The sequence below is a fragment of the Pararge aegeria genome, chromosome 6 (assembly GCF_905163445.1).
Source record: "Pararge aegeria chromosome 6, ilParAegt1.1, whole genome shotgun sequence".
Classification (NCBI taxonomy): Eukaryota; Metazoa; Arthropoda; class Insecta; order Lepidoptera; family Nymphalidae; genus Pararge; species Pararge aegeria.
The window spans coordinates 8,772,051-8,798,131 of record NC_053185.1 but is presented as its reverse complement, the minus strand read 5'-3'; the positions used below and the strand labels follow the sequence as shown (position 1 = coordinate 8,798,131).

The 26,081-nt window shown below is 34.1% G+C and overlaps 4 protein-coding genes across 5 annotated transcripts in view; 2 read left to right on the top strand and 2 right to left on the bottom strand.

The window, feature by feature from the left end:
• LOC120624179 (rotatin-like) overlaps nucleotides 1–15,315 on the bottom strand; it is a 52,482-nt gene extending 37,167 nt beyond the window's left edge. The window contains exons 1-16 of the mRNA XM_039890543.1: nucleotides 15,082–15,315; nucleotides 14,812–14,999; nucleotides 13,708–13,904; nucleotides 12,586–12,687; nucleotides 11,702–11,900; nucleotides 10,612–10,749; nucleotides 9,640–9,855; nucleotides 8,167–8,336; nucleotides 7,493–7,700; nucleotides 5,987–6,448; nucleotides 5,191–5,335; nucleotides 4,603–4,752; nucleotides 2,916–3,040; nucleotides 2,255–2,475; nucleotides 1,258–1,394; nucleotides 156–368 (exon numbers count right to left, since the gene is read on the bottom strand). Coding sequence (XP_039746477.1) covers nucleotides 156–368; nucleotides 1,258–1,394; nucleotides 2,255–2,475; nucleotides 2,916–3,040; nucleotides 4,603–4,752; nucleotides 5,191–5,335; nucleotides 5,987–6,448; nucleotides 7,493–7,700; nucleotides 8,167–8,336; nucleotides 9,640–9,855; nucleotides 10,612–10,749; nucleotides 11,702–11,900; nucleotides 12,586–12,687; nucleotides 13,708–13,904; nucleotides 14,812–14,999; nucleotides 15,082–15,124 — 2,914 coding nt within the window. The 5' untranslated portion in view covers nucleotides 15,125–15,315. The remainder of the gene's footprint in view (nucleotides 1–155; nucleotides 369–1,257; nucleotides 1,395–2,254; nucleotides 2,476–2,915; nucleotides 3,041–4,602; nucleotides 4,753–5,190; nucleotides 5,336–5,986; nucleotides 6,449–7,492; nucleotides 7,701–8,166; nucleotides 8,337–9,639; nucleotides 9,856–10,611; nucleotides 10,750–11,701; nucleotides 11,901–12,585; nucleotides 12,688–13,707; nucleotides 13,905–14,811; nucleotides 15,000–15,081) is intronic.
• Nucleotides 15,316–15,816: 501 nt separating this feature from the next.
• LOC120624386 (tetratricopeptide repeat protein 37) lies at nucleotides 15,817–19,897 on the top strand. The gene has a single exon (XM_039890898.1). It carries the CDS (start codon nucleotides 15,932–15,934, stop codon nucleotides 19,736–19,738), a length of 3,807 nt encoding a protein of 1,268 aa, XP_039746832.1. The 5' UTR covers nucleotides 15,817–15,931; the 3' UTR covers nucleotides 19,739–19,897.
• Nucleotides 19,898–19,913: 16 nt separating this feature from the next.
• On the bottom strand, nucleotides 19,914–21,361 carry LOC120624388 (tRNA (guanine-N(7)-)-methyltransferase). The gene is made up of 6 exons (XM_039890899.1): nucleotides 21,133–21,361; nucleotides 20,879–20,994; nucleotides 20,607–20,791; nucleotides 20,351–20,464; nucleotides 20,167–20,268; nucleotides 19,914–20,097 (listed from the first exon to the last, which is right to left on the bottom strand). Exons 1-6 carry the CDS (start codon nucleotides 21,204–21,206, stop codon nucleotides 19,972–19,974), a joined length of 717 nt encoding a protein of 238 aa, XP_039746833.1. The 5' UTR covers nucleotides 21,207–21,361; the 3' UTR covers nucleotides 19,914–19,971.
• Nucleotides 21,362–23,508: 2,147 nt separating this feature from the next.
• The window catches only part of LOC120624347 (kinase D-interacting substrate of 220 kDa B), a 68,926-nt gene continuing 66,353 nt past the window's right edge, over nucleotides 23,509–26,081 (top strand). Inside the window, exon 1 of one of the 2 annotated variants that reach the window (XM_039890825.1) lies at nucleotides 23,509–23,638. The gene's annotated coding sequence lies outside the window, so the exon portion shown is untranslated. The remainder of the gene's footprint in view (nucleotides 23,639–26,081) is intronic. The other variant, XM_039890826.1, reaches the window with a different exon arrangement.

The window sequence follows — 26,081 nt, the reverse complement described above, 5'->3', positions numbered from 1 at the left end:
ATTTCTAATAACACAGTAATAACCTATTTTTAGCTACGGTCATATTATAGCTAAATTAGTTACAAAAATTAATTACATGTCTATATGACACCAGATGTATTCATCGACATTTGTCTTTTTCTATAAAGCCCGTAAGAAAAATTAACATGACTTACCTACGGACGAGCGTTCGGTATTAGGGCTCGTAGACCAATAACTATTTGCCTTAAATGGAAGGGATGTCCTCTGTGTTACACTGAATGGTAACGCAGGAACTCTACGACGATTTGCATCTAGCTCCTGCAGGGCGAATCCTGCCCAAGCTACTAATGATAATACTTGAGCAGCCATTAAAACCGTGTTTTCATTCGCCGGAAATACCAAAATAACTGAAATAAAACCGTTTCGTTACTAAAACTATTTATATTATATATTTTTATTTTTTATTGTTAGTTTTGTTTTCTTTTTTGTGAGTAATATGTTGTTTTTTTTCCAGAGCAGAGAGCGATTGAGTTTTAAGTTTAATTCAATAGCTCTATAGCAAATGTTGAGTTAGCCTTTGAGTGTGTATACAATGTTCGTCCTTGGTTTAATTTTTTTTATTATTTCCTTTTTTGAATGTGAATACATTGTATATCGTTGGCTTCCTATTAATTAAATAAAACTTAATAGTCCCGCACTAACGCAGTCTAAGTTGCTTTAAGGGATTTTGTTGTAAAACCATCGCCACAAAAAAAGGTCATAAGATCGTAATTGTATACATTTTTACACTAGTTATTGCGTTTTTCGTCCGCGTTTATTACGTTTCTGTCAAACAAACTGAAAACAAACCTTTCCCACCGGAGGAACGGATTGTTTTCAGTTTGTTTGTTTTCAGTTTGGTTTTCATGCCACAAAAAGTAGGCTATGTTACTCTCCACCTGCTTAGTTAGGGCGTTTGTCCTTGGAAACAAACAAACAAACAAAAAGACTTTCGCATATACATTATTGATAAGGCATGTCGTGTCTAACAAAATTGAATAATCAATTTCTGGTATGATACGACACCATCTTGCTTCAGACCGATCTACAGATGGTATATTATTTCTGCTAAATCGGCAAGCAAGATAGCTTTGTGTACTTAGCGCCGATTTAGATTTGGGTATAGATCATCTTGGGGGCACGTTAATTTAAGTTAGTTAAGTTTTCAATAAGCTATGACAATCTACGGTACTGTAACGTGATACAAAAACTAACATTCTATTTTACAAAATCTTTATAGTAAAAACATGTACAAACCTCTCAGTAACAGTAAAGGCAGATCAGTTATCTTAGCCAAAGAATGCCTGCTCACAAAACAGATGCTGTTCAACACTGACACGCAACTGATCGCACATTCGGGAAAGGCCAAGTAGTCATCAACCATCAGAGATAGCCTAGAAAATGACAAACTTTTTGCATTACATACAAAATAACAAAATATTATCCAACCTCACACAATACGTATTTTCCTCAAGTTAAACCAGCCCAGGAATCTAACTATATATCCGGGAAGGAATAATACTGGGAATTAAATTAGTAATAATGGGGTATTATAAGCTACCGGACATAATTATCATCAAATATATCAGGAAACTGGCTTCAATAACGTTAAACAGCATTGAACATATGTGCCAATCTTTGCCACGAAGATAGTTGGAAATCACGAATGATCGCATTGCGCGCCGCGAGACCATTTTACCCTTGAATTCATCTTTAGGCGACCCTAATGATTAACACGGTCTTTTTTCTCTCCGCATAACGTAACTGTACGATGCAAATCTATTATTTCTCAAGTTTTCTGCCACTAGCCACACTTTCCTTACTAGCTATTGCCCGCGTTCTTCGTCGCGCTTATTGCGGTATTTTACAAATCGCGTGAGACCGTTAGTTTTCCTGGAATAAAAAGTAGCCTATAAAACTTATCGTCCTTTCAACTAACTCTTTTCCAAAAATCAAGTTTATTAGTCGCTTAGTTAGGGCGTAAAGTAAGGACAAAGAAACAAACAAACAAACACTCTTTCACATTTATAATTTTAAGTTTGGAATACTTCGGTCTCAATTCATAATTGCCTTCGTTTTAGAAGAGCCAAACGAGGTACCAATAGTCAAAGCCGACTAGAAGGGACATCGAATGCGATTTCAGAGAAATGGAAGGGGCACCGCTGTTTTGACTTTACAATTCCTGGACTTTCATTGTAAAAGCATACGTCAAACCAAATTAAAAAAAAAATACATATATATTTAAGGAAAATACCTGAGTAGAGTGACTATTAAATTCAAGCCATCGTATTGTAGGAAGGCTTCATGTATTTCCTGTTGCCTCAACATAACTGCCAACTGTTGCAATGTACTGCGCCGTAAAGACGGCTCCAAAGCCGGCCGCGTTGACGGGTTTAGCGTTATATACTCAGACGTATCTCCGTCGAGAACCAAGTCTTGTTTTAGTACATCCAAGATCTGAACAAGTCCAGAGGTCTAAAGGCAAAATAATTGTTTTGTTAGGATTTCTACAATAATCATCATAATCAACTTATAAACCCATAAAGGGTCACAGGTCGACTCTCAGAATGAGAAGGGTTCAGGGCGTATTGTACTACGCTGGCCAAGTGCGGATTGGTAGACTTCTCACGCTTTTAACAATGTTATGAAGAGCTCTTAGGCATGCAGGTTTTCTCATGACGTTTAAACTAACATAACCCTAATTGGTTTCTACGCGACACCGTACCGGAGCGCAAAATCGCTTAGCGGCACCTCGTTGTCGATATGCGGCATCTCGAGTCGAGGGTCATCAAATAAGTTAAGACGTTGTTGCCAGTAATCGAACTCAGTCTCTCCAAAATGGATATACTATACTGCAGATAAGCGAGTTTAAGTGGCATGTTTAAATAGCAAGCTATTTTCAATAAATAACTTACTTGGGGATTTTTTGAGGGAGAGCTCGATTGGTCGACATTGAAATCTTGCGACTCAACGCGTCTCAGTGCGTTGATAATGATGTCAGTGCGCAACGATTCTCGCGGAGGCAAAAATCTGCTATCATCTAAAAAATCGATATATAAGTATAATTTTTGTTACGTTTGACGGCCGACTGGCGCAGTGGGCAGCGACCCTGCTTTCTGAGTCCAAGACCGTGGGTTCAATTCCCACAATTGGAGAATGTTTGTGTGATGAACATGAATGTTTTTCAGTATCTGGGTGTTTATCTGTATATTATAAGTATTTGTGTATATTATTCAAAAAAATATTCATCAGTCATCTTTGTACCCATTACACAAGCTACGCTTACTGTGGGGCTAGATGGCGATGTGTGTGTTTTCATAGTATATTTATTTATTTATTTATTTTATCAATCCAACGGGAGGGTTTGCTTATAATCACTACATTGGTAGGCAATGGGTGTATTGTCGTAGTATATTTATTTATTTATTTTTATTGGGCAGACGGATTGATTATAGCAATAGATACTAGTAGTAGCACAGAGTCCACTGCAGCCCGTTCTTCATTATATTTCCTTAGTTACCTCGTACGATAGACGGGAATAGGGGTGTCAACAACTATATTATATCTGCCACCAACAATCTGTTAATTTCAATCATTGAATTTTAATTACCGTAACATAAATTGTTATATAAGTTATTCTATCGCTGAGTACAAAAACTGATTTCAGTGGGCGTTGTTTGCTTATGTGCATACCGCCATGTTACTATTTCAGATTCGACTACTTATTTCGCGAGTGCACCATATACACAAATGCAATAGCAGACTTAGGCGCCTGAAATACAGAAGTGTAGTAGATTATTTGAATATTTTCATATATATGAAAACATGCTATTGCAATTGTGTATATGGTGAAAATATTTTAATAACAAAAAGTACTAATGCAGAAAAAAATTATACGTTTGGAGATTTTGAAATTTTCAAACAACCTCAGCGTAAAATTAACTGCCTACCCTGCCTTCAACCGAATTAGGAATCGATTCCAACCTAGCAACAATGCGGTCGCGTTTGTTTATAGAAGGCAACTGTAACTCTTGTTTAGGACTAAAATTTTATCGTCAACCGTCGAACAGATGGCGTTGCATCGCCATGTTGTGATCGGTTCGTAATTTTTTTTTTGTGTATTCCATTGTTTTTCGAGTTAACCTATCAGTTTCAGGTTCTGTGGAATCATCTTTGTTTTAATTATTCTCCCCCTTTATTGCTAAAAATACGTTTATTATTATCCTGCAAGGGTCACGGAAGTTGCTTTTGTGTCAATTAATTCATTGTAAAAAACAGCCGATGCCACAATTATTATTAATCTTATAAACGCTTTTATTTTCTTCATTCGTGTTTTTGTCATAGACCACTGAGACACATTTGCTATAGCAGACTTGGGATCCAGCCTAGGAAGGGCAGAGGACATTAACATACGCTACGTTACGTTTCGTTACGTACGTACATACGTCATAATATACGTATAAAAATAAACGGGGGTAAACTTCTCCTATTCCTTGTTGCCGTGCTTTGACAGGTGGACGCTTATTTTATTCCCCGGGATAAAATCGGGGTATAAAGTGTTTGTCCCCTGAATATGCTAGCCGTGCAGTTAGGAATACTTACCCATCAACTGGCATAAAGAATGAACTGCATCCAAATTGACAGCAGCACAGTTCACAAACATCAGACGTACGAGGCCCATTATCATATCCGATCTCGACACCCCCATACACTCCACTATGTCCGGCTCCAAAGACTTGCAGATTGCCTTCCCTGTACAGAATATTCAAGGTCAACACACACACACAAATTATTTTAGAAAACCTCATAGTTTTTGATTAAACCACTGCCATCGTCTAACTGAAAGCAATCAGATCTAAAATCACATGCAAAATTAAAATTAAGTGACTCCTGTCACTTCATTAGGTACGCGTCGCGTAGCGTAGGTACTATGCTCGTGTCAATCTTTTACTTTCGATAGGGTTGTCATAAGTAAACACTTGTTTTGAATTCGTTTGTATGAAAAAATAAATATGCTTCTGTTGATTTAATATTTTTACAGGAGCATACCTTATGAAATATATTTATGCATCCTGCAACATTATTTCGTAATTCCGTTACACGTTGTATATATGAATAACAAATAACAAACAGGAATAATTCTAAGTGTTAGACGACGTTTTAATAGATTATATTTCACGTGATATTCACCCAATTGTGTATCGTGTTCCGCAAAAACGTGCAGCAGTGGCAAGACAGGCAAGAGACTGGCGAGTAGACGCCACCAGCAGCCTTCACTCAGAACCATTCTGCCACGAAGCAAATACAGCATTATTTCCGATGAGCTACATTCCACCTAAAAACGTTTAATGGAATACTACATCGACTTCGTCTTGAATCCGGGTTTTAACACAACCAATATTAAATTAATTGTTTCAAGAACAATTTATGAAACCGCTCTTTAATCGATTACCCTGCATATCGCCCCTCTTAATGTTTACCTCGCTCGACTCCACTTATTTTTGTAGCCGACCGTAAGGCGCCTTCTTAAAAGATGCAATGTGACAAATACGAGCCTTCTTTATTTACTCCACTACAAGTTAACCCTTGACTGCACTCTCACCAGCTTGAAAGTGATGATGCCGTCTAAGACGGCCTAACATGTTAGAGGTATAGCATTTATACTAAACATACAGATGATGAAGATGATGAAACACCTAATTGTCTCTATGCGACATTGTACCGGACATTGTTCAGGAACCCTACATCGCTTAGCGATACTTCTTTGTTGATAGGAAATTATAAATTCCCAAATTGCCCCAGCTGGGGATCGAAACCGGGGCCCCCCACTTAAAACCGCTGCTCTAGGGAGTAGTCAAAAACTATTAGACTATAGTATGAGACATGTAGTCTCATCTCATGTAGTTCTCGGTCATCGGATGACTGTTTAAAAAACTCTTAATTAATTAATTAACAAGTCAATCAAATAAATAATACAAAAACTTACCTCTCTCTGTTTTGAAGATAATCCATGGCAACAAATTTCTGTAAGAACTCCGACGTCACTTACTAAAGTGAGACATTTCTCATTCTCTGACTGCTCACCCTCGTCACTCATCAACACAGACTTGACCATATCACAGAGCATATTGTAAAAGCTCACCCGAATCCATTCAATGCTATGCGCCATTAGAATCAACGCTATACTACGAGCAGTAGACCAATCACTGTCCGCCAAATCTAAATCCTTTAATTTCTCAAGCAAAATCGTTGCTATATCACTCAAGAACTTTTTGTTTAAGTTCAGATGGAGGACTAGTAGCGCGTTTTTGATACAAGTCAAAATATTCTTTGAGATACGACCGTCTTGTGCCTTCATGAATTGGACCGCATGGTCCATACTGATGAACAATTTATTTAGCTCTCTGCATTTGCTTTTATATTCTTGGTCAACTGATGACTTTGCACTCTGTAACGTATTCAATCTAAGTTCTAGTCTTCATGATCATCATTATCAACCCATTAGCGACCCACTACAGGACATGGGTCTCTCAGAATGAGAAGGGTTTAGGCCACCAAGCAAGCTGGGCAAGTGCCGATTGGTAATTTTTTTTTTTTTAATCTATTTATTTAAGGGACTTTTATAGGTTACCTATACGTCAGCCCCATCGTTGCACACAATATGAATCCTAAATAAACATAAATCTTAATCTACAACAATTTGAGAGAATGGTAGACTTCACACACCTTTAAAAACATTATGGGGAACTCTCTGGCATGCAGGATTCCAGACAATGTTTTCCTTTTATAGCAAGTGATATTTCGGCGTCCGAACTCAGTTCCCCCGAAAGTGTAGACACTACGAAACTAAAGGCTTTCGAAAAACAAATTATAGCATTGAAATGTGTGCTTTATATTTGGTGACATAATAGTGTTTTTGACGTGTATGAAACGCAGCCGTTCTGTTCTCCACGTGTGGTAAACACTCATCAACACTGATACAAAAATATTAAAAAGTATCCTTTATGTCACAAAACATTAAGCTCACAATCCAATGCTCTAATTTCAGTTGAGTAGGAATGAGCAATAAGGCCATTAGGACTCACTGTTATGTAATTAAACATAAAATTCCGAGCGTGAAAGTCTCAGCCATAAATTTCTCCCTATTATATGAGATGACTTGTTGAACAAGACAATAAATAAGTCTCAATTTTTACCGTCCAGCAATGCAGGTGAAGACATTTTTCTCACCGCGGCTAGAACAAATTGTTATCTTCTACATCTTTATCAACTCTCCGAGCATTGGCGCACAAGTGGAAATAATATCGTAACGTATAATAATAAATGGCGTCAAACTTCTCCTATTCCCCGTCGCTGTTCTTCAGCATGGGGATATGTTAATTTTATCCCTTTTCCGGGGGTATTATTAAGGGGATTTTAGCCGTGCATGAATTGATTTAAAAAAAAATACAGATTGCCATGTAGCTGGATAGGAAAGTAACACAAAACCTACCAGTAAAACCGTAGCTGTCCTTTTGCCTAATGTAGGATATAGCAGTTCTATAGCCGGGTCGATGTTGGCCGCTTGTAAAGCAGTTACCAGTGAAGATGGTGGTAATGCAGACGTCTTCGCCCATTTCAGTAACGTTACGCCACATGGTACTAAACGCAGCCAAGCGACCCTGTGATGTGCACGCTCAGGGTCTTTATAAATTAATGATCTATAAATAAACAAAGGAATTTAGTTTAAATTGGTCTAAAACCATCTCAGAATACATTAAATACTTATATTACTAATTCGCGTTCTTAGTCCGCGTTTATTACGTTTCGTTACAAATTCCGTGGGAACAGTTTGTTTTCCTAAGACAAAAAGTTGAAGGTAATAAAGATTTTATGAAAGTACGTCGTTTTTCAAGTTATATCTATGAAACTTTTTATTTGGTAATTTTGTTACTATTTACCACTGTTTGATAAAGATTGAAGAATGTTTACATTTAGTTTAAGTTGTTAAATATTCACACAATAGATAGATACTTGCAAACTCGCCATCCTCACCATAAAAGCAAAGTTTCTAAGAGGATGGCTAATGAACAAAGCATATTGTGTTGAAAAACACTCCCAAAAAGCTGGCACTTATGATTAATTGTTAATACTTAGTTGTGTATGTATTTGTTAGTAAAAACTGACCTGTATTTAGTAAGTAATTCACCCAACATGCGCATAACCATGCAGGCTTTGTGAGCAATGTCCCTGTGAATTTTAGAAGTGTGCTCCACAGACCAGAAGTGCTCATTAACACAGTTCAATAACAATTCGATTAGTTTTTCTATTAGGGACAAACTTGTGTTCAATTCTTTCTGGAAATGAAATGTTTAATATGTTGTGTTATCAAAGATCATGAACCATCAACATTTGACGGCCGATTGGCGCAGTTTCCAGCGACCCTGCTTTCTGAGTCCAAGGCCGTGGGTTCGATTCCCACAACTGGAAAATGTTTGTGTGATGAGCATGAATTTTTTTCAGTGTCTGGTTGTTTATATGTATATTATAAGTATTTATGTATATTATTCATAATAATATTCATCTGGGTCAAACTATTAGGTTTAATATAACTTCTTTACCCCTAAGTTTAGACCATTACCACCATTACTTACCAGAGGGTGAGATTGCAGTTAAGGGCTAACTTGTACTTATAAAAAAAGCTAAGTAAATCGCGCTTATTATATATATATAATAACGATATATACGACAACGCAGACATCGCCATCTAGCCCCAAAGTAAGCGTAGCTTGTGTTATGGGTACTAAGATAGCTGATGAATATTTTTTTATGAATATAATACACATAAATACTTACAATATACAGATAAACACTGACACTGAAAAACATTGATGTTCATCACACAAACATTTTCCAGTTGTGGGAATCGAACCCACGACATTGGACTCAGAAAGCAGGGTCGCTGCCCACTGCGCCGCTCGGCCGTCAGATATTTCACATTACAATAAAATTGAGATTATTTGTAAATTATAATTAAACTACATCTAATTATACCGTGAAAAGTAATAGGCTTCTATTCCTCAAAATACTGAAGCCTATAAAAAAAACCAACTCGATAAGTGTAGTATTTCGCTCGTTATCGTGACCACAAGAGACAGGATCCGCACCGCCACACGGACGTCCAAGACAGAACATTTTTAAACAATTTTTTAATTAGTTTAAATAATAAAAAGAGATTTAAAAATATCATGAGTGTTAAAAATAGTGTTTTTTCTCAACATTTGTCTATTTATATTCACTTATAAAAGCAATAAAGAATAAAAAAGTGACATTTTAAGTTGGAGAATCACTAGGTGTGCGAAAAGTGACAGTTATACCCACCTCAACGCTTCGCTTATGAGGCGTGCAAAAATAAAAACGACCAACCGCAGGCTTCACAACCCGTAAAGCTACGAGTATGTCAGTAAAACAACAACACACAGTATGAAATATGAGATTTTTTAAGATGGGGATAATGTAGGTTACGGGGCGCCGGTAGCTTCTGTGCCTAGCGAGTTTAGTTTAGGGGCGCCTCAGACAGCATTACCGTTGTGGTGAATACTATACTTTTCAAGGCTAGTATAATGGTTTTTATTTTAATAGTTTACGGATTCAAATTACCATATCCATAATTTCGTTTTCCGCACTTGTCTCCAAGACAATGTGTCTGACCATGATAGTCAGCGCAGTATGCAGTGCATCCAAAGCGTATAAAGGTGCAGGCATTTGTCTTAAGGCAACCAAAGCGTCATCAGGAGGTAAAATTGTGTTATCACCGGCAAAATGCTCCAACTCTATGTTGACAATATCTATGGATTCGGTACGGTCAACGTTACGCTGTAAAAAACATTTAATAATAAAAAATAAAAATCAGTGTATGGGTGATGTATTTATGTATATTATTCATCAGTTATCTTATTACCCATAACACAAGCTACGCTTACTTTTGGACTAGATGGCGTTGTGTGTATTGTCGTAGTATATTTATTTACATTTATTTATAAGAGAAAACTCGTGATACTATGATACTAATTATACTATATAAATACCCTTGAAGTTAAAACGATTTATTTGAATTAATTATATTGAATTTGGTTGTTTCTACCGGCGATCTAAAAAAATATTAAAACACAAAAGCTGCTATTGCGACTTAACTATGATTGTAAGATTGTAACTTGTCTCAAATAAGTTAACTGAAAACAATTTACTTGAGCAAATTGTTTTCAATTGAAAATCATTATGTTAAAAATAAGTTGAACACTCAATTTTATCCTAATTCATACATTTTATCTTTTCTGAAAAGTTTACCTTAAAATAACTTAAATTTATAGAAATATATTGGATAGAAGCAGGCGTTACTTTGCGGAAATCCATGATATATTATCAAAATTAAGCTTAATTTGCTATACTCCGCGAAAAGCAGGAGAATCTGTGTGGTGTAATTTATAATTTCTTCAATCCTTATATCCACTGTGTGGTGTGGGGTATAAGGATTGAAGAAATTATAAATTACACCACACAGATTCTCCTGCTTTTCGCGGAGTATAGCAAATTAAGCTTAATTTTGATATTATAGAAATATGTAATATCTACCTTGTATGTCTGAGAGATTAATTCCAAGGAAAGTAATTTTAAAAGTCTCGTTTGCAACATCTGTGTTATACTTAAAAGCACACTCAGGGCTTCTCCTGGTCGTCCACCGTTTTGACCATCAGCGATAGCCAACAATGTCTGAAATATTGTTGAATAATATTCGTTAACTTTTAATTTAGCACATATAATATTCTAATTGTAGCTTCTAGGAATATTGCTTTAATACCCAAAGAGGTCTACAACGACCCCCAGTAGGGCTAGCATAGGCAGGAGATAAAAAATTATATCCCCTCACAAGGGATGCTAAAGCACGGGAGCTGCGGGAGAAGATACATTTTTTATCCTTTCCCCGGGGGTATAATTGTCTCCTACCCATGCTAGCCGTGCTGAAGTTGACAATGACTGCCGGTTGTGTATCTGGGGTTATCGATAGTGCATCTCATGCAGGTTTTAAGATTTCCATTGACTGTTTATAATTGAAATCTGTTGCCTAGACATTTTTGTATGCTGTTAGTCCTTTTATCCCGTAGGTATTTTCTTCTGAAGACTCGTTAATGTTAAGAACAGTCAGTACAACAACAAGGAAATGGTTGCTTCTTCAGAAATTTAGGAAATAATATTCATCAGGATCATCCTACTAGCCCATTACCGGCCTCCTACAGGTTATAGTACTCCGCCCACAAAAGGGCTCTAGTTCCGTAGGCCCCGTGCATATTATGTGGACTCCATATCCCCTAGAGAACATTATGGTAAACTCTCGGGCATGCAGGTTTCCTCACTATGTTTTCCTTCGCAATTGAAGAAAGTGTCCTTTAAATTGCTTGAAACGTACATTACTTAGAAAAATTAGAGGCTCGTGCTGGGATTCGAACTCGGCCCCCCGTAAGTGAAGCCAAGGCCTAACCACTAGGCTATCATCGCTTCGAAATATAATATTGAATTATATTAGTGTTGCTTGAAAACCAGAGGACAGTGACTGCTGCAGATTGGTACGTAAAAAAATGCTAGACCCGTGTAAGAGAAAATAGTATTAATATTAAATTATTGTTCCGAAAAAAGTTAAGAGTAACGATTTTGGAACATACTTTACCTTCACAATAGTTGGTCTGTTTAAAAATATTTCTGCTGGAAAATCACGTAAAAAGACATCTCTTATAAACCGGCAGCATCTTCGAGTTGATTTCAAGACTTTAAGGGAGTCTTCAATCAAAATCATGGTTTTCAAATCAGAAGGACAGAGGTCTATCCAAGGAAAGAGTAGAACATTTATTCCATCATCACTGCTGGGGCTAAAATAAAGAAATATTTACAATTATAAATTATAGTTCTGCTTTGAAAACTAGTGGTAGAGTCATATACATACTTAAAGTTTTGAAGTGTTTTTGTTTTTTTTTAATCTAGAGCTGCAGAACTCATATATCAGGATAAAACAGAAAACATTTTTAGCTTTAATAAGGAATCTTTTAACATCAAATGCTGGCTGGCTATATAATTAAAATTAAAATTATTATTTAAAATATTTTCCACATTCTCACATACAGTAAGATGCTGTCAGTTGAAATGTGACAAAACCCTACATATTATCAAAAATAATCAACTGTTTTACTGTTACAGACAATAGGACAACGGACACTTACGGACACTGCAAACTTGGAAAGTTCAAAAAACATATTTATTAATAATAATAAAAGCTTCGACCAACATCTTAAGAAGCTTTCGCTTGGTTGTTGGATCAAGGGTCGGATACAGAAGGCAGTAGTCCTTGAAACGGCGCGTATTGTAAGGAGGCTCCTTCCTCTGGAGCCCTGACCGCCGGTTGCTTGGGCATTCAAAAGCCCCGCAAGCGGAGGGTGGTTTTTATTTTCTTATAAATTTTAAATAGTGTTTTTTGATTTTTTATGCATTGTTAAGAATTAGTAACAGTATAAAACAGACAATGATATAATATACATAGGTCAATGATGAAATACATACCTATTAATTTGCGTGCCCTCATTATAAATTGAACTTTCTTTAGATGATTCCTTATTTAGTCCCACATTATAATAGCCACTACTTGATCTGTTGCTTTCAGAACTAAAAATTGTTTTAACTATTAACTATCATGAACATTCATACATACATTCTTTAAGAATGTCTAAAAATATAAAGCTGTGATAAGTTGGTTTTAAGCCATTAAAACAACCATGGTTTTAAGTACTTGCTTCAACGGAAAGAAAAAACATTGTGAGGAAACCTGCATGACTGAGATTTTTAAACATTCAACCAATCTGCACTTATCCAGTGTTGTGGACTACAGCTAAATCACTCTCGTTCCGAGATTAGACTGGCTCTGTGATGGGCCAGTCTACTACAAATCTAAAAATTATTATAATATAGCAATTTTAGAATACAATACATATATAAGAAAACTCTGTCTAAAGGAATTGTTTTAGTAAATAGTTAGTCATTTGATTAAAAATCTTTGCATTAGTTAGTTAGTAGTAGTAGTTAGTAGTAGTCTTTGCGTTACTTTAGTTGATGCACATTGCACAGCTAAAGCAACTACTCGTGTTATTACTTAATTAGTAACTTTATTAGGCACAGCTAGTGACTTATGTTTAAAAAATAATACTTGGTTGATACATCTGTTATGGATTGGACAGTATTTTTGTAAGTAATATAATCTTAGGCTGAATTTTAAAAAGTTGATGTTTTAAGCATTATACATTTTAGATTTACACTTTAGATTGCATAAATCTCAAAACACAGGGGTGAGCTCTGTGGTTTTAAGTGGCAGGCCCCAGGTTCTATGCCTGGCAGGGAATTTATAATTTTTCAATTTTCTCTGGTCTGATCTGCTGGAAGACTTCAGCCATTGCTAGTTACCAAAAAAAGATGTGTCGCTTAGCGATTTAGTTCCGATACGATGTCGCGTAAAAGCCGATTGGGGTATGGGTTTAATGTAACACCTTAGATTGCATCATCATCTACCAGCAGGTTGCAGTCGAGTGCTTACTTGTGTAATAAGTGAAATAAAAAAAAATTAAAAGTCAAACTTGACACCAAAAACTCAATGCATAATCCATTACATAGACATAATAAATAAAGGTTAACCTTATCTGTGAATGCAAGTTCAAAGATGGAACTCCAAAATTGACTTCGGAATCCACTGTATTTAAAAATTGTAGTGTTTCAAAAAGGTCGTTGAAAACTTCAGTGGCATCCAAACTGATCCTAGGTTTTATTTTATTTAATGTTAACAACATTTTTTCAACACCAATTTCCTTAGCTATATAGGTCCCAGATTTAGTCTGTATCATCAAATAAAAAAAAAGTCAGTCAAAAGTCATTACATGTATACCTAATACACCATAATATGTGAATTTAAAATTTCAAGGTGATCAATACAACATAATACAGTTCGCCAAGTGTGGGTCTATAGGTTGTCTATAAAAAGAGGCGAATAATGATATACACATGCACACACATTCAAAATTACAAATTTGTGAAATTGTTTTTATCTTTAGTGTTGCTTCCCATTTTTCCTTTTTTATTGTCGTATTGATGAACACAACCTTTTTGATCCAAAAAATTAAACGATAATTATTACGAAGTAATATTTTGCCTTATTTTTTATCTACTTTACATATTTATATCTTTTATTTAAAAAAAAAAAAAAATCTTGATTATAATTTTTATTAGTGTTTATTTATGTTGTGTCTTGTGTTTCCTAAACTTGGAGGAATTATCAATTTTATAAATTTAAAATGCATATAAAAATTTACAGAACCAACAGGATTTGAACCTGCGACTCTCTGGCAATTGCGGCCCGAGCGCTTTCTCCAATTAAGCTACAGCTCTCCTACTGCCGAAATTAGTATATGCCTTTCACATCAGTCTTATAGCGACTGTAGCGTCATCTTGTAGGAAATGTTGCAGTTTCAATCAACTTTTTTAAAGGTCCATATTACAATGAGACATGTTTGAAACAAGAGAAGACACATTGCTTTTTTTTTATAATTTTTATTAGTGTTTTTACCTACACTTTGACGAATTATCAAAATTTTTATATGCATTTTAAATTTATAAAATCCTGATTGTCAATGATAGATTGTACAGCGGCAGGGTCCGCTATCAAAAATCAATATGATACACTCAAAAGTGAATAACCCATAAAAATAGATAATGTATTCAATGGGATATTATTCAAAAGCATACCTTTAAAGTTTTCAGTAGTAATTCTAAAGCTTCCCTTTGTAAAGTAGGTTTTTGGACATTGAACCAGGCTAGCAATGCCTCTAGTAATTCTCTGGTTCCAGCCAATTCGTCCTCCAGTCCCCATCCTAGATGGAGTTTAGTTATTAACTGTTCTAGTGAACGCTCGCGTATTTCTTTCATTGGATGGTCTGAAATTATTATTTTTATTTTATTCATATTTTATTAATATCAATGCAAAAATGTAAAAGTGAATCAGCAGAAAATACTTACTTAGTTTCTTAATATATGCAGATGATACTTCCACAAAATTCATTTTTTATTTATTTCATTTAAATAAATAAGAACCTAAATTCTTTTTATATTGATATTTATTCCAGTAGATTTCTCTTCCTTCAGAAATGAATCGTTATATTTGATTTTATTAATTTGTTGTATAACAATTAGGAACAGGCAAAGATTTAAATTTTGGATAGGTAATCAACAAACCCTAACGAAACCCACATGAAAGCCTCGAAATCTGTCACAACATTACACAGACAAGAATAAAATAACAAGTATTTTGTAAACAAACTTTGAGAGATATGATCTCATCACAGACATATAAACATATGTTTATATGTCTGTGGTAAGATCAAAGCATTGATTAATTTAATATTTTATCAAAAGATCAAGTACCTATTGAACCGTAACAAAATACAAGTAACGAGATGCCAATTAGTGGATTCGATGGCCAAGTTAGCAAGTTAGCTCTCCAAGGCACGGGAACTGACAGTCAACACCACCAATTTCCTAGTTTTGGGCAGGTTGCTAACAAATATTTCTAATTGCTAAATTTAGTTTAATTCTGTTGTCTTCTTTGTAAATATTTCTTTTAAAATAAGTGACTAATTTAATCGCACAACGACTAAATCAAAAAAATCATCCAGATGTCATGATTATTTTGATTTAGTCTTTGTTTTAAAGAAACAGTTACTGTCTGTGGCTCTTAATCTTTTTCTCTGTGTCTTGGTTTTTGTTTTACGATTTTATTTATTATAATTTAGTGCATAGAAATATACTATTTCTTATACTGTTATGCAATAAAATAATCTATTTACGTCAGTATCAGACAAGTTTTAATATGGCCGATATTAAGTCTCTATTAAAACAGGCAAGAATACTGATAGATGACAAGGAATTTAAAGAAGCACAAGAATGTTGCAAAAACATATTACGAAAAGACAAACAGAATTATTTAGGATTAGTTTTACTGGGTAAATCTTTACAAGAATCTGATCAAGCAGCATTAGCATTTCAAAAAGCGATAGCGAGTAAACCTGACTACCCTTTAGCCTGGCAAGGTCTTGCTAATCATTACGAACAAAAAGAAGAATCTGTTGCAAAAGTTAAGCTTATTGCTGTCTATAATGAAATTTTAAAACTTCAAGTAGCAGAGGATAAGGCTTTAGAAATTATTACCAAGCTTGGTCAGCTAGGATGTTCTCTGAAGGACAATAAGGCGATTAGTATATTAATAAATTATATGGACAAGAAGTTGAATGAAAAAGTCTATTCTGCTGCTGGCAAACAGTTAATCGAATTATTGAAAACTGATTTGACCTGTAAAGAGGAAGATCGGTTCAAAGTTATTGATTACTTATCAAAAGTCATAAATAGTGAACCAAGTGATTCTTTACATATTTTACTTGGAAAGGTAATCTTGCAAAAGAATGATTTTGATGATGCAATGCAAGAGGTTATGAATCTTAATTTTTTTATACCTAGTGTTACTTTTCGTGAATGGCTATGTAAATTTTTGTGTGCATATTATGTTCAAAATAACTCTTTCTCTGGATTTGATGTTGAATCACATATTAATGCAATTACAGTAGGCATTGAAAACTCCAAATATCCTGCCCTTTTAAGAAGTATGATATTGTTTGATGAGGGTTTATTTTTAGAAGCTTATAAACAATGTGTTCCTATTATAAATTACCAAGAAGCAGATATCACAGAAGCTACTTTTATTATAAGATGCACTTTCAAGCTAAAGAAGTATTCAGTGGCACAGAAACTTGCAACTAACTTTTTAATGAAAGTTAAAGATAAAATATTTGGATTGACGTTAAAGAAATTCCTATTTCTTTCAATAGCTGAACAACAAAAATGGAAACAAGCTATTTCAATTGCAACTGAACTTCCAGTGGATAGGTTGGATATAAGTGAACAGGCAGTACTGGCTAAATGTTATATTGAAAGTAATGAACAAGCTGATCATCTTATGGGAAACTTACGAGAAACAGAGCATTATAGACAATTAGAAGCTATTTCCCTCATAAAACAAGGAAAATATAAAGATGCCATAATAATGTTAGAAGAATCAATGGAAAATTCCCTTCATTTATTTTACATAGGAAAAGCTTATTGGAAATTAGAACAGTATGACACATGCCTAATTTATTTACTAAAATCTGCCAAAATGAATGTTGATCATTCAGATACATTTCTCTACTTAGGAATGATTTATCAACACTATAAGCTAGATTTTGAAAAAGCTAAAAAATGTTATGAAAAGGCTTTCAGCCTTAATAATATGGACACAAATATAATAAAGAATTTAAGTGATATTTACACTAAGCTGGGACTCAGCGATGCTAGTTTTGAATTTTTAGGTAAAGTTAGCAAAGATGTTCAAATCAATTTGCCATGGATTAATTTCCGTTTAGGAATTCATTATATTAATAATAGAGATTGGGAGAATGCTATAATTCAGTTTCGAAAGGTAATAAGTGAAGACCCTAACAATGTAATAGCTTTTCAATGTTTAGCAGATGCCTATTATGGAAGAGGATCATTTACATCAGCACTTAAAGCTTACAACAAAGTTATATCAATGAATCCTAGAAATATATTGCATTGCCTTACTAGAATAGGATATATTAATTCATTATTAACACAATATGCTGATTCAATTGCCATATTTGAAAAAGTATTACAAATTGACCCTAATTCGCTATTGGCACTGAAAGGTATTGCAGAAACTTGGATGAGATTAGCAAAAAAAAAATTCTGTGCCAAACTTTTTGGCAGTGCAAGGATCAATGCACAACACACTATTAATTATTTAATGAGAGCATTAGCCATAGAAAAAAAATTCATATGCTTTTGGAATTTATTAGCAAATGCATTAATATTTATAACAAAATTACCAAATGAATACTGTTATGTTGAAATGAAAAATTCATTTACTGATGATGTTATGGTAAGAAAGGAAAAATACGATATCTACCTTCAAGCATTGGCCTGCTTTTCCAGGATTGCAAAGCAAAAGCAACAGTTCACTTCATATGACTTAGCAGCCAGTTACCTGGATTATTACCATTTAACAAAAGATATTGTTAACTGCCATATATCATTTAAATTAGCTGTAACCAACATAAAAATAAAACCCACATCTTTGAGAAATTGGAACCTACTAGGAAAGATATGCATTTTTATGAAACGGTATGATTTAGCGCAACATTGCTTTATTAAGGCATTATTGGTAACACACAAACAATCTGTGGCAAAAATATGGTGTAATTTGGGCACTCTTTATGTTAAGTTGGGACTTCACAAGTTGGCTAATTATTGTTTTTGGCGTGGACAATCAACACAGCTATCCTACCCGCAGAGCTGGATCGGGCAAGGTTTAATTGCTGAAGACATTCAGGAAGAAGAAGCAATGGACCTATTTAGACATGCCTGTCGCCTTGGTTACCACCCTGAGAGTGCTATGGGATATGCTGACTGGGTATGTCGGACCTTAAAAGATGATACTTATAAAAACAGCTCTGAATTAAAATATGTAATTGAAGGTTTATATGCAATACCCTATGCTATGGACTTAGTCCAGTGGTTTATTAGATTTGAACCAACCAATGCATTTGCTTATAATATTCTCGGTATTTTACAAGAAAGAAGTGATCTTTTGAGTTCTGCACTACTTTCCTATCAAAAAGCATTTCAGCATGCAGCAGAAGACAAAAAAAATATTATTCTTCTGAACATTGCCAGAGCTCTTCTTAGACTTGGAAGATATGATGAAGCTATTATAACTTTCAAAGATATAACTGAAGCAAGTCTGAACTCAGCCTGTGGTTTAGCTCTTGCTCTTTTCAAAAAAGGTCTTTATGAAGAATCATATTCAGCATATGATACTGCTCTAAACTGGCTCAGTAATAATGATGATGAAAAGGCAGATCTTCTTGTAGCTATGTCTGGAATAGTGTATATGTTCAAAGGCTTGGATGATGCAAAAACATTACTCTTTCATAGTATTCAAGTTTCACAGAACAAACCAACACCATATAGCTTATTTGCTATATGCTCTTTAGGAATTATACATTCAGATCAAGGATTATCCAAGTTGGCTTTAAGCGAATTGCAGAAATACGAAAAAGATAGCAACTATGGATATGACATAGGATTTTTGAAATCTTATCTTGCACTTAATGAAGATGTCAATAAAGCCATTAAATTATTGAGCGATTCTCTCCATGATCACCCTCATAGTACAGAATTATGGTCTTGCATGGCACAATATTGTTTAAAAGCATCAAATACAAAAGCTAAGGTAGCTAGTTTTTGTGCTCAAAGAGCATTGAGTTCAATGCATCATAAAAAGAATGCTAAAGGTTCAGCAAAAATGCTTGCAACATCTAGCATTGCTGAAAATATAGCAGGAGACAAAGTTAAATCACTGCTTTTAGCCAAGGCAGGACTTCACATGTACCCATGGCAATCTGAACTCTGGGCTGCATTACTGTTTTCAGTTGTAACAAATAAGATGTCTATTGAAAGGAAAAAATGGGTTTTAAGTGTTGCTGGACATATGAGAAAAAATTTGGATACAACTAGAGGTCTGAATAGATGGATCAATCTTTTAGAGAAAAAGCTAAGCAGGTAAATAATGTTTAAAATCATCCATCATATTATAGATATTTAATCAGTTTTTGTACATTACAAAGCATTACTTAATTAAATGATCTTTTATTGCATATAGGTAGATATACCAGTAGAAACCTATGCTATTGAAATTGATAATTATACCAAAAGGAATTTCAATAAAATTGAAAATAAAATATATTACAAATCCTTTTTATTGCTACATAACAATTTCTTATCATAATACAATTAAATCTATTGAATATTTATAGTATCAGGTATCCTTCTGAATACTGCAAGAAATTTATCACCATTGTTCCTAGTAACTTTTTGACCTTCTTCAGTGCTTGCATATAGTTTATCAACAATTTTGTCATTTTTCTATAAAAAAAATTAAGCTAAGTATGTATTTAAAATAATAGACAAATAAACATAAACAACAATACTTACTAAATCTTCCTCCAAAATTCTTTCGAACAGTGGATGCTGTTCAAAGTGAGTAACCATCCATTCATGTAAATCTTTTACATCTGTTATTGTGTATACAATACCCTAAAGAGAGAAAAGCATAAACTTTCAAATAAAAGGTCAAAAGACATTTAATATTAAATTATTGTTTGCTGTATTTACTTACAAACTCTGCAAGTACATAAGCATATTCAGATAGAAGCCACTTATTGATAATCCTCCATTTATGCTTAGCCTTCTTAAAGTGAGGGTCTGGATATAGGAAAAACATTTTTTTCAGCTGAAACCATAAGGATTATTTTATATAGTCTACCATTTCTTGCCCATTTTCTATGCAATAGTACTAGAAAAGGAGTAGACTTTATTATTAATCGCCACACTTGTAAGTGTACCTAGTAAAAATAATTTATTAATTCTTATACCTGGCCCTTATAGAAAAAATTTGGTAAGTATTTCATTGCATTTGTTCTAAGCACAGCAATATTTTGGTATAGATCTGCTTCCTGCGTTCTTAGTGCTAGAATTCTATCATTGACATAATCAGAAACTTTTACACGTATTTCCAGGCCTAGCATAAGATTTTCTGGAAACATTGGTGATAGAGTCACTGAAATAAATTAAAATTTATAAATAGAAGAGCAATTTATGTAGAAATAAAATTATGATTGTAATGGGTAAATTGATGAATAGATACCTAAGAGCCCACCATATCCACAGCCAACATCCAAAAACTCTACTTTTCCTTTAGATTTATCAGTTTTTAAGACAGGATATAAATTAGACCAATCATAATCATCTGGGTGAGCAGGGCTGTAAGAAAGAAACCTTCAGTGATAAAAGCAAAATTAAATAACTGAACAAGTATGACATTTTGTACAGTTATTTATCCTGCAATTTCACAGTTAGCAGCTCAAACAACGAATAATATATACTTTGTACAAAACTTACTATTCAAAACAATGGTCAGCTATTGGATTTGAATGAGCCCGTTGTCGATAGTATTTTTTCTGCGGCAGAGCCATATTAGTATTTTACATGCTATACATAAATAATACTTGGAAATGCAGTTCGGATACTAAATCATTAAAGAATAACCAAATAGAATACACCATGTGGGAGAGAACGAACTAAATAATAGTGACAGGCAGCAGCTATAGATTAAGACTGACGTGTTGCCAACTTATGATAACATTTTAGTCTGGTCACTGACCCCACAGTCATTTCCAATTTAAAAACGTATGACTATAGTCGGAAAAATGTAATAGGCCCGTTTTGACATTTGTGCAAGACCATAGAATGTAACTTGGAACGAAATTGAAAGAAACAAAAAAATAAAAATCAATTACATACAGTGTTTTAAAAAATACGTAAATTTTTTTGGGACGTTAAATAATATGAAAGAATATATCGCGAGTATTCTTTTTGCGCTTACTTCATAGTAGCATGCAATTTATAATTGTTGCGAAACGTTTCGAAAACAGTTACGTTCTCAGTCTTTTTTTTTTTTATACTAGAGCTGTAACCATTTTTTTACTGAATATCGAAATTAAATATTGTGTAGTTATCTTTACTGCAAAGAATAAGCTTGGTTCTCAAAATGGGTTCTAAATAATGAGTCTGAGATGATGTATCTGACCAAGCGGCACATGACTGAAGCGTCCCCGCGCGCACTGCGCAATTTTTCGTTCCATATCTTGTAAAGTTGACTGTGCGCTCGTTTAAGTTTGATATATATTGTTTACTATTACGTTAACTATGGCTCTTCTAATTTGGACATTAATTTAAACATAGTGATTTGACTCGATTTTTGTGTTTGTTGTTATATAGTACTAACTCTGTTTCAACATGTTGAAAAGTGGACGTATAGTCAACAGCCAGTCACGCGTATTGGCTGTGAAGTTAAAGGAATACTTTGAACGAACGAACACTTTACAATACATAATAATATCAATCAAGTACTGATACAAACTTGAATTGATTTATCGTGAGTATCGAGTACAGAGTCTTATGGTTCCATAACTAGTTACGTCGCGATGACAAATGTCAAAACGGGCCTATTACATTTTTACGACTATAGAATCATAAATACCGATCAATCTCCTTCGTGCCTTCTTCATCTACAAGACATTGGCGAAGTACCTTGTGCCCAGTTGGCGCAGACAAAAGCCATAAACAAGAATTGAATTGAATTGAAGAATCATAAATGAAATTATCGTTTATCTTTACTTGACGTGTGTACCGAGTGGCAGTACTGGATCATTCACTGTGCCTAATCCAATAGTTATTGCGCGTTCCGAAAATCAGGGAGTGAATGTTTATTAGAATTTTTGTTTGTAAGTGCTAAACAAGTGTGTCGCATGTTTATATAGGTTTCTCAGTGTACCCCAACATAGTCTACAACCTTTCACAATAAATTGGCTACGAAATGAAAGAATGTTTTTCAATTATGCCGGTAGTTCCAAATATAAGTACAAATACAATAAATGTTCACTTTAATGATATTAAGTGCAAATGTTTTCACTATATTTGAACAACAAATTGAAGTTTAATAAAGGGTAAATAAAAACGCGAGTATAGCCTTCAATTATAAATGATGTCGTTTCTTGAATCATATAAACATCGCCAATCACAAATGAACATCCCGGTACTTAGTTCCCAGTTTCACCTTACCTATTCTACTTTTTAGTGACTTCCACGCCCGATCAAATGACTGCTAATAATCGAGAGAAAAATTAAATGTCCATAGTCAGGTCAAATTAGCTCTAAAAATGCTAGCAAAGCTCCAAATATTCGCATATGGCTAAAACTACTAAAATGACTGGTGAAGTGTCTATCAATTCCGAACCTGGTTTTTTTTTTTATTCTAGGTGTCAAAAATGGGCGTTTTCCACCAAAATGTTTCATCAAAATTTTTATCAAAATTAGATCGGACAAAAATTTTTGGTCATAAATGTATACAAAAAATGTTTAAACCTTTTTCCCAGACATTTTTTTGTGAGATTCTAAAAGCTTTTAGCTCCATTTACGTTTTATTGTGTTTCGAACATTCATACAAATTTTGAGCTCGTTGCTAATTATTTAACCCTTGCGTGTCTAAATTATTGAGATAACTACTAGCAGCAGCACCAGATATTCATCGATTGCGCAGGGTAAGCTACGTTGACTCTAGCTAATAAATATATTTACCAACGTCGGAGGCATATAATTTAAATTTCTTAGTGGGCATAGGTTAAAATATGTTAATGACAAAGACTATCAAATGTCAATTGTCATCGAGACAGTTTTATCTGTCAATTCCGATTTTTATGTTTACTTGTTTCATGTTTGGAGATTCGTTGGTTTTTTATTTGTAGAATTAATGTGAATTGTGATAAGTATTTCTTTAAAATGTGTTATTAAAGATTTTTCATCTAGTAACTGATGCTGCTAGTACAAAGAAGCAATTTAATTTCAAGTAAGTTAATTTTAAGAGTATCCTATCCCTCGTCAATCTTTATTCGAATTTCATATCATTTATGTTGGCGCATTCCAGTAAAATAGCTGTATGATTTAAAAATAACAGAACGTGGTGAGTGGTCTGCCTCACTGGCTCCTTATCATACGTTCAGCCAGTATTTTTTGGGTATCTTTATAAATTAGCGATCGTTGTTATGGTGCTTATCAAATACGAGGAAAGTCGCAAAGCGAGCGCAAAACTATTGCGATTTGCAATTTTAAATTTATAATTCATCTCATGTGTAATGGAAGGCTTGTATGTTAAGGATGTGTTTCGCATAATTGTTCATATGTTAAGTAGGTTACAGCGGCCCTATTTACTCAATTGTGCTAGTTTATCCTAACTGACTTTAACCAATGTTGACCCAAGTTGGTAAGTGGATAGGACTACTTTAATTTTAAAAAATTTAGCCTCAAGCTTTCCTAAGCTCTGCTCTGTCCTACTGTTGGACTTGAGGTATGAACAACAACAAGGTATGAACTAAGTTTATGATATTGATGATATTTATTTGAAAGGTTTCAATTAATCTCATATAAAGTACCACACATTGCTTTTATATACTAGCTTCAAGTAAAAACTATACCACATAAATAAGATAACATTTAAGTAGTTTGTTTGGTTTTGATACATCAATAATTAACACAATACTCATACATTGAACCCTATTAGGCTTAACATAATTCATTTAATATTAGAATACATAATTCAATTAAAGAAATAAATTGTTTGACTGGGGCAAGATTTCTGTGGACTTACCATGTTGGTATCATGCAGATCATATAAAATGATAAAAATCTCCAATACAAGTTAAAAAAAACTTAATTATAGCCATTGTAAGAGTTATAAAAAGCCTACCCTTAAGTTTTTATAACTTGTACTGGATTAGTATAACTCATTTTATATCATCTGCATACCTTGTGCATACTCTCTATGCACACAACGGGGTATCAGTATTTATCCAAAACTTGTTATACAACACATTACCCTAGCTTGTGCAAGTGTTAGCTGGTCAAGTTAACACTTGCACATGCTGGGGTAATCTAGTCCTGTTCATGACCATCATTCAAATGGATGGAATAATGTTGTACTGAATTTCATTATAACAGTCCTTTTTTTTCAACCTGCGCAAAGGGAATTCAAAATTCAAATTCAAAATTTCTTTATTCATGTAGGCCTATCACAGGCACTTATGAAGCGTTCTTACATATTTGTTTACATAGTTGTAGCGGGATGGTGATAACTTTGTTCGCCAAGTTAAATCTAAAGCTACGAGGGTTCCAAACGCGCCCTGGTCTAAGAAGAGCCCTCAACAAACTTAGCCGGGTAAATTTATTTTTTTGTTATCACCATCTTCCAGTAAATTTAAATTAAGCTATGAAGCTAGAGCAATTCACACCCAAGTTTTTTTATCATTTAAATAATCTTTAATATTATAATAGGATTTTTCTGTAAGCTTACGTTTTATATAAACTTTGAACTTATTGAGAGACATCTCAAAGATTTCATTTGGTAATTTGTTATAAAATAATATACAATTGCCCTTGAATGAATTTGCAATTTTGTGTAGCCTAGTAAACTGCACAACGAGTTTATTTTTGCTTCTAATATTTATATTGTTACAGTGCATTTTCTTTTTAAATTTTGATATATATTTATGGACATAAATTAAATTTTCATATATGTACTGACTATGCACCGTCATTATTTTAACTTCTTTAAATTTATCCCTTAATGACTCACTGGGGCCCATTTTATATATCGCATGAACAGCCCTTTTCTGCAGGACGAAAATAGAATCTATATCAGCAGCATTACCCCATAATAAAATGCCATAGGACATAATGCTGTGAAAATAACTAAAATAAACAAGCCTAGCAGTTTCTATGTTTGTCATATGACGAATCTTTTTTACCGCGTATGCTGCAGAACTAAGTCTGTTCGCTAAATTATTTATATGTGGGCCCCATTGAAGCTTACGTGACTTACGTACATACAGTTGTGATCATTACTTATATTAATTATTATTATTGCGAAAGCATTGCTGTGTGTTGGTTTGCCCTTCCACCAGCAACAGATTGTTAAAATCTTTTGCACAGAAATATATAAATGCGAAAGTGTTACCTATGTTTTACTCAACCACTGAACCAAACTCAAAAGCACACATCTATATGTGGCATACTATATGCGCCTTAGATATATTCCGGAAAAAAACGGTTCCCACGGGATCTCGAAAAACTGCCATTACATTTGTTTATGATTGTATCCTCAATGCACTTATGACTTTATTTGTTTATATATCTTTATTGACCGTAAACCCGTAACCTACGTTTTCAAAATGCTACGTAGAAGTAGGTAATCAGGCCACTCTAAAGGTAAAATGGCAATCGAAATCGTGGCTTCC